Source organism: Schistocerca nitens, chromosome 2 (genome assembly GCF_023898315.1).
Source record: "Schistocerca nitens isolate TAMUIC-IGC-003100 chromosome 2, iqSchNite1.1, whole genome shotgun sequence".
NCBI lineage: Eukaryota > Metazoa > Arthropoda > Insecta > Orthoptera > Acrididae > Schistocerca > Schistocerca nitens.
Window position 1 is genome coordinate 36,958,163 of NC_064615.1, and position 13,014 is coordinate 36,971,176.

Below are 13,014 nucleotides of genomic sequence, written 5' to 3' on the forward strand. Positions count from 1 at the left end.
CATAGAATAGTCATTTTATTAACCTCATCTTGCGTAATATATGGCTGGGAAAGACAGCATCTGTACCATTACAGTAATTGCCAGTGCTGTTTTGTTTTTATACCAGATCATAGCTTCCATAATCATGGAAATGTGCAATACAGTCTTTTTCAATAAATGTACATGGTAAAACATCAACGTAAACAATTTCTCTGAAATACAGTCTTTGTTTGGCACACACATCAGAGAGTGCTGCACACGGTCAAATATTTTCTACCAAACAGCAAAGTTTGACAGATAGTTTGTGTACAAGCGACTTAACTCGTTGGTGCATAACAGAGATGAGCTATTTCTATCGGTCCGAAAATACATTTTGAGCTGCTGCTAACACCTGAAATGTTTTGTAAATATAAGGTCATTACAATTGAAGTTTGTTTTGAAACACTGTGTAAAAAAAAAGGCATTGCTCAGAATGACACCAAATTTGAACAGAATATTATCAAAGAAGGGTTAAGTGTTTTCGAAACAAAAAAATTAACAAAAATTTTCCCAGTAGATGGCGCACTAAGCCTCATAACTTAAGAGTTTGGCTACAAATAACAGCTAATGTAGGAGTTGCACATTAAGCAAACCATACTGGGCGATGTGCACGGCCACAAATTTGACGTTAAACAGTTTCGGTGCTGTTGGTTAAGTAAACCCTTCAACCACAGCAAGGTTGTAGCACATAGGTTGATAAAAATCAGTTTTTAACTGTCCTGAGACAAAAACCACATAAAAAGCAACAATAAGATCGGTTTTTAGTTGTCATGAGACTGGTGCAAGACATATTCAATATGATGCAGATCATTTTCCGCCAGAAGTTGAAATCGAGAAACAGTGGGTTCGACAACAGATTGGAGTGTCTGAGGGGCTACTTTCAGAATGCATAGCTTCCATTCTATGTTTGTAATTGAGTACAGAACACAGTGACTTACAGATCAGCCCACAGCCAGAAGCCACACTTAACTAAGATCAGGTGGCCAGTCAGCTGCAGCGCTGCCCTGTACTCCACTAGAACGTGGTTCTGGTTATTGACCCACCTCTTCTACATTAGTTTACCAACGGCTGTGCCATAATTCTTACAAGAGAGTGAAAATCTAGGGATCAGGGGATAAGTTTAATATCAGTTCAACTCCAGTATCATTTAGTAATTGACTTCACCTGATGATGTAACTAACATTATGAAACGGGTTGCACTTTTTAAATAAAGTAACCACCAACAGAAAAATGCTTCTATCGGAGAGCAAAAAAGGTGAATATACTCCTCTGTATTAAGACTCTGACTGATAAGTGGGGTACCAGCTGCCTCCTTGTACCTTGCTCTGCACCTTCAAAAATTTTTACAAAAGTATTGGCACGAGAACATATTCGCACTCTTTTTAAACTTCAGCTCACCTCTCACTCTCACAAGCTACCCTGACTATAGTTCACTCGTGTCCATTAATCTCATGCCCATCCACTCTGAATTACACATTCTCACTCGGCTCAAGTCATTGTAATTATCTCTTTGTGGTTCTCCAACTGTCATTGTCCCCTGTCTCACAGCCGCAGTTGCGTTCATTCTGTCCTCCTGCTACTGTTTCCTTTGAGTGTCACTCTCTCCCTCTTGTTCTTTCTTGCTGCTAATATCTCAGTCATTCTTTCCTACAATTGCTGTCTCTTCTCTCTCTCTCTCTCTCTCCCTCTCCCTCTCCCAACCTCCCTCTCTCCCTCTCCCAACCTCCCTCCCTCCCTCATTGTCATTGTCAGAGACTGTGTGTGTCATTATCGCTGGCTCTCACCCATTTCCACTTTCTCATTCTCTTTATTCTTCTTCACTCTTTTCCTAGCACTGTTCCCTTATTGTCTACTATGTTGCACTGCCACCATGTTCCTATCTTTCTCTCTTACTGCTGTGGTCTCCTTTGCTCTTTCTATACCACAACCTCTGTTTACTATCTTCCAGTATTTATTACGTCTCCATCCCTTTCCCACTACTACTGTATCCTTCTCCCTTAGCATAAACAAGTGCAAATATGGTCACATGTCAAGGTGCTGAGGGAGATAGAATGAGGCAGCTGATACCCCGATTTCAGTCAGTCTTTGAGCAAAGAGGAGCACATTCGCCTTTTTCATGATCAATAGGAGCATTTTTCTGCTGGTTCCCTTTTTTTCCATGCCACAGAAGGGCATGTCAACTCGTACAAAAAGAACTTGATGGGTCAGTAAAATTTTTATAGTTTACTTATGTGAAATTGAAATAACCCAAAACTAATTTTACACCTTGTGTGCACAAAAATTTTTCTTCTTTTTCAGTACTACTGTTTGGAGTTCTCAGAACCCTTCTGTTGATAACAGAGACGCTTTACTTTATAAGCTATGTTTTCGCCTCACACTGCATTTTTCGTGCACAAGTAGGGTAACTTTAGAACTTCTGTATCTTGGCTCGGATAAAGATTCAAGAAAATTTTCATTGTTGTTAGAGATCAGAATCTAAAGAACATATATCGTAAAAATTACAGCCATTTGTTGTGCATAACGGTTTTGGAATCTACGACTGGGGTTTGGTCTGCTACTGATGGTGAAATATGCAATTTTTTCATACATTTATTCAATCATTAATTCATGCATTCATAGATACACATGTCAATTTAATTAAATCATGGGCTTACTACAGATATACCCATCATAAATCAGTCTATTTAATTTTTATGTGCATAATACGTGTGTACCAGCGGGATAAGCCGGCCGAAGTGGCCGTGCGGTTAAAGTCGCTGCAGTCTGGAACCGCAAGACCGCTACGGTCGCAGGTTCGAATCCTGCCTCGGGCATGGATGTTTGTGGTGTCCTTAGGTTAGTTAGGTTTAACTAGTTCTAAGTTCTAGGGGACTAATGACCTCAGCAGTTGAGTCCCATAGTGCTCAGAGCCATTTGAACCAGCGGGATAATTTTGTACCACTGTATCTGGGAAGGGGATAAAGATATCAAGAAAATTTTAAAGGGTATTAAAAATTGGGGTCATAGGAATAAGTCATAAAAATTTCAGCCAGTAGCTGTGTTTAGGATTATCAGGCTGGGTTTTGGGTTGGGGGTTCCAAGGAACCACCCATGAATTAATAGTGCCTCTTTAAGTCCCATCAAGCCCACTATACATCGCATCAAATTCAAAATGAACGAACCGATTTTCTCCATTTGCCTAAGTGGGATGAAATTTGTAACATTCATATTTTGACCTTGTACTGTAACATAGGGACACAAAGATGATACTATTCTTGGGTATACAAATGGTCCCTAGCCCACAGCTATCCAAATCATTTGATGTGAAGCCCCCCCCCCCCCTTTCCTGCCACGCCCCCCCTCCCCCCTCCCGTCATCTGTTGACTTGTGACATGAATATGACCCCTCTCCAGTTGGTATGTGACGTGAACACCCCCTACCCCCTCCCAACCACACACGCACAACATGAACGGGCACTCGCCTTCCTTTGTTGGCAAGCAACGTGAACAAATGCCACCCCCCTCCCCCCATTTCAGGGACATATATAAAACACCCCCCCCCCTTTGCACTGACATCCCCCTCCGATTGCCCCTTCCCGCCAATGCTACTTGATGGGATGGCAGGAGACATGATTGGAAAATGTAAAGGGCAGTGAATACATATGTATCTGTTAATATTCTTACTTGACTTGAGTTTAACAATCTAACTAGTTTGTTGTATGTTGCTCTTATGGAAGGTCATACTAGCAGTGTGCTGTTGATAGCAGTGACTCATGTAACTTACAACTAACTCTGTTCGTACTGTATGTGCACTCGAAGAAGTCTCAGAGTAAGTGAGATGGTTGTTCGAACTTGTAGAATTTAGTGAGATGGTTGTTGGAAATGGTAGAATTTGATGAAGTGTAATGACCAGTGTCTGCATCTTTCTAGTTCTGCAACTTTAGCTAGTTGACAACTTTAGCTAGTTGACAACACTGTGTTTAGTGCATCTGCATCTGTGAAAGTGGAAATGCCATACTTAGTTTACAGTATCTGAAATGTAACGTTATGTATATTGGATTCAATTTTTATTGTGTATTAACATGTTTGACACATTAAATGCATTGGTGGCTGCTGGCTAAAGTTGATCATAACTAGAAAGCCAAAAGTGCACGTCAGCATTGTTAGATTTCTATCAGTTCATTTACTTCTGTCACCCAGCTCACGAGAAGATTTCTTAGAGTGCAAGAGTAGTAGTTTCTGTGTGCCACACCTGCATTTCAAATTATTAACCTGTGATTGTACAGTTATTATCTGTGATAATAATATAATGCTTCAGAATCATACTGGGATTCAATCATGAGGAATCATTGACTCCAGTTCCAAATGATTACAAGTCACATTGTTGGAAAAGCTTGATTAACTTGTGAAAATCATTAGCACTTATGCAGTAGCTGCTTTTTTATGTTTATGATTTATTTTGAGTATTGTATTGGACAAATGGAATGTGCAGTGGTGCTACATGCCTTGGCATTGTGTAAAATTAAGGTTTTTGCAATTATTAGACATGCTGAATTAAAATTTCTGTGTTTATGTAGGCCCCAAGGTTAATATTGCATCCTCCTTACAGTTATTCTTGGTCTATTTTCAAATATGAAAATAATTACAGGAGACTTCCTTAGAGCGCAATATGTATCATTTCATACTTTAACTGATACATTAACATTCACAATGTGTGGAATTCTTTCATTTGGAAATTGATTAACTAGTGTTGCCATGTAGTCCATACCAAAGAATTACAGAATTTACTAAGCAGCCAAGCATATAAGTAACTCCATGAGCAGAAACACATCAAACACCTCTTTGATTAGAATACTTAATGCAAAGAAGAAACCACAGCAACTTGATGATGTCATAGAAACAAGAATTGCTTCTAAACAAATAACATTTGAGTAGAACTACCAAGCAAGGTGGCACAGTGGTTAGCATACTGGACACATTCGGGAGGACAACGGTTCAAATCCCCTTCTAACCATTCACATTTAGGTTTTCTGCAGTTCCCCTAGATTGCATAAGTCAATTAGTGTGTTGGTTCCTTTCAAAGGACACAGCCGATTTCCTTCCCCAACCTTTCCTAATCTGAGCTTGTACTTCATCTCTGGTGACCTCATTTTTGACAGAATGTTGGACTCTGATCTTCCTTCAGTATAACCAATTTTGTTGTTGTGTTTCACTTGGGTCTTGGTGGGCAAAAGTACACCAAACTGATAGTGAGAACCTGATCATTAAAAACTATTTGCCAGAATGTGTTTTTTCCCCCCTCTACAAACTGTATATTTAAAAGGAAGTTCCCTTTCGTAGGAATTCAATGTACTATAATTGTGGTAGTCAAAATATTATGAATGAATTGTTTGTTTAAGTTATCCAGTTTGATCCACATATTTGTATGGCCCCTAATTGTCATTGTAGCTGTATTTTGGTCTTAGACTTCTTAGCCAAGGTTGTTGCTAACAATGACACGTCTCTTTAAAATGCAGCCACAGGGGAGGGGGAATAAGGCAAGGACAGAGGGAAGGTAGATATGTCCCATAGACATAATTGGAGATAGGGCACAAACACATTTGGACAAGAACGGGTCAGGAAAATTTCTGAAACTGTCCTGACATTTCTGTGAGGTAGGGTGCTTGATTATTACTTTTTCCAAATACAAATCCAATCATTCTACACTATCTTCCGGACCTTTGTAAAAACAAGGAGTTTATAAGTCCTTATGAAAAGCACTATGTCAAATTTCATGCAGCATAGTCGTCATTTTCCAGGCTGAAGTTGTGTTGATGGGGAAATAGGAAGACGAAAACATACAGGTGTTGACATTAGATGTTCTGTTTGCTTACAACACGAGCAAGTGCATTATTTAGCTTTAATATTTTACTGCTTGATGGGTCATTTACAGTAATTTTATACGTTGCCAATTTGTTGTAATATGCCTCTTCTTTTCATTTGTTCCATATTGATCATACATGAAACATAGAAAGTTGGTTAATATTGCTCTTTACTTGTAATTTGGATGTTCAGTGTCCATTGACACACAGTGGTTCCTATTTCATTAGGCAACACTTGTCAATCTACATCAATGCGGTAAATAAAAAATGAGTCAGTTATTCATCTTGCTGGAAATCTTGGGTGCTACTTCATGTGGTATCACTGAAAGTTCACAAAATTTTAATGCAATACTAGCTGGTGACTTTCAGTGGATGATATTGACCGTTGGGGTTTTCTATTTACTGTCAACATCATCACCTGAAGATACCAGAAAACATTGCATGGGAAAACTATCCTATACTACTAAAGAGTTTCTCAGCAGAGTGTGTTACTTTGAGGAATTCTTAAACAGTACACATAGTTAGTATTTAAATGTTTTATAAGTTTTGCTTTGAAGTGCAATTGGATGAAATCATTGTAGAAACAACTTTTTAGTAATGACTTTCTCATTGATCCCATTTTTTGTTAAAAATGTGTTTGCAACTAAACTCTTTTTTTTGTGACAGAAATGTTCTTCTATTTCAGAACAAAGCCGTAGAGACGATTTAGAATCACTGGGGTATGTTCTCATGTACTTCAACAGGGGGTCGCTGCCTTGGCAGGGGCTGAAAGCTGCTAATAAACGACAGAAATATGAGCGAATCAGTGAAAAGAAAATGTCAACTTCCATTGATGAGCTCTGCAAAGGTTATCCAGGTGTGTGCATGTATATATATATGTGTATGTTTGTGTTTGTTTGTGTGTCTGTCAACCTGCCAGCACTTTCATTTGGTAAGTCACATCATCTCCTACGTGGAATGTTTCCCTCTATTATAACTATATATATGTGTGTGTGTGTGTGTGTGTGTGTGTGTGTGTGTGTGTGTGTGTGTGTGTGCGCGCGCGTGTCACATCAATTACGTTGTTCTTGATGCATGTTGTGTTTTACAGCTAATAAGTTGATCTTATTGTTTATTGCTCTTATTTCCCAAATAGTCATATCTCAGCATTATGAACATTTTCATAAATAGTATAATGGGAATTCTGCATGATGGTTCTTTAATAAGCATAGGTATTTCTGGAACAATTTTGAATAGATGATAAATTTATCAACATTTCATAACAGTATTTCCAGTTTGTAACCGTTATTAAAATGTTATGCAGAGTTTACTGTTATAGAAGCATGCTATGTAACATTGCTTGATTTTGAGAATCTCTTCATCATGTGTGGTTTTTTTTACTCGAATTAGTGTATTGTCGCGTATGTACTGAAATTTACTTTCTGGAAAACGTGTGTATGAAATGACTTCAGCGCTTCCATGTTTGATAGGAAACATTGCTTTTGCCATTGTTATAATCATAATAAAATTTATTCCTTGGTCCAAAGTCTTGCTAGCATTGTTAACATTTGGACAAGAAAGGGTCAGGATATTTTCTGAAACTGTGCAATCCTGTGGTTGTAATCTCATGCAGTATCCATCATTTGGGGATTTCTTGATGAAGTAACCATTCCAATTGTAATCAGCAACTTCCAAACATTCATATCCTGTTTAAAGGAAACTGAAACACATTCAAAGGCTTTACACAGCTCAAGACGGTATTTGAGTAGGGAGCTGTCTATGTGACTTTGACTACTTCATTCTACTCTTACCTGTACCATCTACTTGTAAATTACTGAAGCTAGAATAACTATGTGATAAGCCAATTTCATTTCATTTTATTGGTCAAAGTTTCTCAGGCCTTCGCCATTTGATTTTTTTTGTGTTTGTGAAACTATAAAAAAGGTTTACCATAGTAGTTGTAGGGATCAGGGTTCTCATAGTGCAAGTAATTAGATAATTTGTAAAATAAAGAAATGGCCACAGACACCAAAATGCAGAAACGTTTGCCCTTGTTGCTATGGTGAGCCTTGGCGCAGGTATATACAGTTGGTTGTTGTACTGTGATGGGCGGGAATAACAGGAAATCACGTAGTGAGCAAGCTTATAGGTGCCACTTCTTGCAAAAAAATAACTCCACAGATGTTCTACTTCCTGTTGGTCATTAATCATCGGTCAGGAGCAAAGTTAAGTATTCAGTGCTCTCCAAAGCAGTTTACTGTGAAATATAGATCAATGCTATGGATACAACAGACATGAAATTGTTAATGGAAGTGCTTCAAGGTGGTTACTTACAGTCCTCTTGGTCGATTAAGTGTTGAGAATTGTTTTTATCTGTGATTCTTCAAAGATGCATGGGTAGAAGTGATTAACAATGTTAAATGAAGAGATGCATTTGTGCTACATACTCCTATAGTCAGTAAAAGAATACCTCAGGAATAATTCGTATAGAAAAAAGGAAAAGAAAGAAAAACCCTGGTAAATGAGAGTAAAGGCTTTGAACATCTTATTTCAGTCTGTAAATTGTGCTGAAGTTGGTAATCCTTAAATTACAGAATCTAATTCAAAGAAATTTGGGTACTTGTTTCCACTTAAATTTTATACATGTGCACCGCTGTGTTATCTTTTGTTGAGTCCATGTACTCACATGTAAAAGTGATTGAAGGTAAACTGCACTACTGAGTTTGTAATGGAGTGTAGTGCCACAGTTGTTGAAACTTTTGAATTCCTTTTCTGATGTCTCCCTTTATTTTGTATTTATACCAACTGCCGACATTTACTTTGTTTCACAGTGTGCAGAGTGTGTATGTAGAGTGAGGCAGCTGAGATGGACCACCCAAAATATATCCAGAACTAGTCAATATATCACTAGGTGATTTTTACTAAGCTGTGATGGACATTTTGTTGATTTTTTTTTTTACATGCGAAAGTAATTTTTAAAAATTATAGGTATACTGAATTATGGTTCCATCTTCTATTTATTTTTTTAATAGTACTACCCAGTTCTTTTTTCCTTTCCCTGTGGCATTGGAAATAATCTTTCAAGAGGACTTTGGTCACACAAAGTGTGGTACTCGATCAAGTAGTAACAAGACAGCACTCCAAATCACTGTTCCACCTCAAGCAAACTGGGTCCCACAAATGTGTGCTCTAACACAGAATATGCATGTAAACTCATAATGTAGGTGTGGTTCACGTATTTGTTGTTACGACAGTCATATCAGACGCTCATGAACCATGGACCTTGCCGTTGGTGGGGAGGCTTGCGTGCCTCAGCGATACAGATAGCCGTACCGTAGGTACAACCACAACGGAGGGGTATCTGTTGAGAGGCCAGACAAATGTGTGGTTCCTGAAGAGGGGCAGCAGCCTTTTCAGTAGTTGCAAGGGCAACAGTCTGGATGATTGACTGATCTGGCCTTGTAACAATAACCAAAACGGCCTTGCTGTGCTGGTACTGCGAACGGCTGAAAGCAAGGGGAAACTACAGCAGTAATTTTTCCCGAGGGCATGCAGCTTTACTGTATGGTTAAATGATGATGGCGTCCTCTTGGGTAAAATATTCCGGAGGTAAAATAGTCCCCCATTCGGATCTCCGGGCGGGGACTACTCAAGAGGATGTCGTTATCAGGAGAAAGAAAACTGGCATTCTACGGATCGGAGTGTGGAATGTCAGATCCCTTAATCGGGCAGGTAGGTTAGAAAATCTAAAAAGGGAAATGGATAGGTTAAAGTTAGATATAGTGGGAATTAGTGAAGTTCGGTGGCAGGAGGAACAAGACTTCTGGTCAGGTGACTACAGGGTTATCAACACAAAGTCAAATAGGGGTAATGCAGGAGCAGGTTTAATAATGAATAGGAAAATAGGAATGCAGGTAAGCTACTACAAACAGCATAGTGAACGCATTATTGTGGCCAAGATAGATACGAAGCCCACACCTACTACAGTAGTACAAGTTTATATGCCAACTAGCTCTGCAGATGAAGAAATTGAAGAAATGTATGATGAAATAAAAGAAATTATTCAGATAGTGAAGGGAGACGAAAATTTAATAGTCATGGGTGACTGGAATTCGAGTGTAGGAAAAGGGAGAGAAGGAAACGTAGTAGGTGAATATGGATTGGGGCTAAGAAATGAAAGAGGAAGCAGCCTTGTAGAATTTTGCACAGAGCATAACTTAATCATAGCTAACACTTGGTTTAAGAATCATGATAGAAGGTTGTATACATGGAAGAACCCTGGAGATACTAAAAGGTATCAGATAGATTATATAATGGTAAGACAGAGATTTAGGAACCAGGTTTTAAATTGTAAGACATTTCCAGGTGCAGATGTGGACTCTGACCACAATCTGTTAGTTATGACCTGTAGATTAAAACTGAAGAAACTGCAAAAAGGTGGGAATTTAAGGAGATGGGACCTGGATAAACTGAAAGAACCAGAGTTTGAGGGAGAGCATAAGGGAACAATTGACAGGAATGGGGGAAAGAAATACAGTAGAAGAGGAATGGGTAGCTTTGAGGGATGAAGTAGTGAAGGCAGCAGAGGATCATATAGGTAAAAAGACGAGGGCTAGTAGAAATCCTTGGGTAACAGAAGAAATATTGAATTTAATTGATGAAAGGAGAAAATATAAAAACGCAGTAAATGAAGCAGGCAAAAAGGAATACAAACGTCTCAAAAATGAGATCGACAGGGAGTGCAAAATGGCTAAGCAGGGATGGCTAGAGGACAAATGTAAGGATGTAGAGGCTTTTCTCACTAGGGGTAAGATAGATACTGCCTACAGGAAAATTAAAGAGACCTTTGGAGATAAGAGAACCACTTGTATGAACATCAAGAGCTCAGATGGAAACCCAGTTCTAAGCAAAGAAGGGAAAGCAGAGAGGTGGAAGGAGTATATAGAGGGTCTATACAAGGGCGATGTACTTGAGGACAATATTATGGAAATGGAAGAGGATGTAGATGAAGATGAAATGGGAGATACGATACTGCGTGAAGAGTTTGACAGAGCACTGAAAGACCTGAGTCAAAACAAGGCCCCCGGAGTAGACAACATTCCAGTGGAACTACTGACGGCCTTGGGAGAGCCAGTCCTGACAAAACTCTACCATCTGGTGAGCAAGATGTATGAAATAGGTGAAATACCCTCAGACTTCAAGAAGAATATAATAATTCCAATCCCAAAGAAAGCAGGTGTTGACAGATGTGAGAATTACCGAACAATCAGTTTAATAAGCCACAGCTGCAAAATACTAACACGAATTCTTTACAGACGAATGGAAAAACTAGTAGAAGCCGGCCTCGGGGAAGATCAGTTTGGATTCTGTAGAAATATTGGAACACGTGGGGCAATACTGACCCTACGACTTATCTTAGAAGAAAGATTAAGGAAAGGCAAACCTACATTTCTAGTACTTGTAGACTTAGAGAAAGCTTTTGACAATGTTGAGTGGAATACTCTCTTTCAAATTCTAAAGGTGGCAGGGGTAAAATACAGGGAGCGAAAGGGTATTTACAATTTGTACAGAAACCAGATGGCAGTTATAAGAGTCGAGGGACATGAAAGGGAAGCAGCAGTTGGGAAGGGAGTAAGACAGGGTTGTAGCCTCTCCCGATGTTATTCAATCTGTATATTGAGCAAGCAGTAAAGGAAACAAAAGAAAAATTCGGAGTGGGTATTAAAATCCATGGAGAAGAAATAAAAATGTTGAGGTTCGCCGATGACATTGTAATTCTGTCAGAGACAGCAAAGGACTTGGAACAGCAGTTGAACGGAATGGATGGTGTCTTGAAGGGAGGATATCAGATGAACATCAACAAAAGCAAAACGAGGATAATGGAATGTAGTCGAATTAAGTCGGGTGATGTTGAGGGTATTAGATTAGGAAATGAGACACTTAAAGTAGTAAAGGAGTTTTGCTATTTGGGGAGCAAAATAACCGATGATGGTCGAAGTAGAGATGATATAAAATGTAGACTGGCAATGGCAAGGAAAGCGTTTGTGAAGAAGAGAAATTTGTTAACATCGAGTATAGATTTAAGTGTCAGGAAGTCATTTCTGAAAGTATTTGTATGGAGTGTAGCCATGTATGGAATTGAAACATGGACGGTAAATAGTTTGGACAAGAAGTGGTGCTACAGAAGAATGCTGAAGATTAGATGGGTAGATCACGTAACTAATGATGAGGTACTGAATAGGATTGGGGAGAAGAGGAGTTTGTGGCACAACTTGACCAGAAGAAGGGATCAGTTGGTAGGACATGTTGTGAGGCATCAAGGGATCACCAATTTAGTATTGGAGGGCAGCGTGGAGGGTAAAAATCATAGGGGGAGACCAAGAGATGAATACACTAAGCAGATTCAGAAGGATGTAGGTTGCAGTAGGTACTGGGAGATGAAGAAGCTTGCACAGGATAGAGTAGCATGGAGAGCTGCATCAAACCAGTCTCAGGACTGAAGACCACAACAACAACAACAACAACAACAACAACAACATCAGACGCTCGTAATTGTTGACATTGAACGCCGATAAATGCTACACGCCAGATCCAGACAGACAGTACTGCATGTTGAATTCCATCTGGACATGTCACGTCACAGGGGTGTTCAAAAAGAAACAAGCTGGAGTCTGGAATGCGCAAATCAGTGACAGGAAGATAATATCGTGGTGTGTGAAACGAGGTGGTGGTCTGACCAGAGCATGGAAGTTCACTGCCCGTCGCTAGAGAGAACACGTGCACATCACGTGACTATACAGAGCTAGCAGCAGCATGAATCAATCGTCCAACACTGCTAGTCGCATTGCATACAGTGACATGGAAGTGTCTATAGAAGAGCAAAAAAGTGTTGTTTGTTCTGACAGCGGAAGGAGTAGGAGGAACAGGTATTCATCAACAAATGTCACAAATGTACGGCAAACACTGCATGCCCCTTGCAAGGGTCAAGGCGTGGCACAAGTGCTTCAGGGAAGGACGGGTGTCGTTAGCCGATGATACATGGTCCAGAGCACCACACTGCATTACCGATGTCATCATCCAGCTGGTGAATGCACTTATTACCCAGGACCGGTGAGTGACAGTGAAAGCCATAGCCGCCGTGGTTAGATTGAGCATCGGAAGTGTTCACACCATCTTGA

At 39.5% G+C, this 13,014-nt stretch overlaps 1 protein-coding gene across 2 annotated transcripts in view; it reads left to right on the plus strand.

The window, feature by feature from the left end:
• The window catches only part of LOC126235707 (casein kinase I-like), a 96,677-nt gene that overhangs the window by 46,594 nt on the left and 37,069 nt on the right, over positions 1–13,014 (plus strand). For both annotated transcript variants that reach the window (XM_049944467.1, XM_049944468.1), the window contains exon 6: positions 6,543–6,713. In XM_049944467.1, the coding sequence (XP_049800424.1) occupies positions 6,543–6,713 (171 nt within the window). The remainder of the gene's footprint in view (positions 1–6,542; positions 6,714–13,014) is intronic.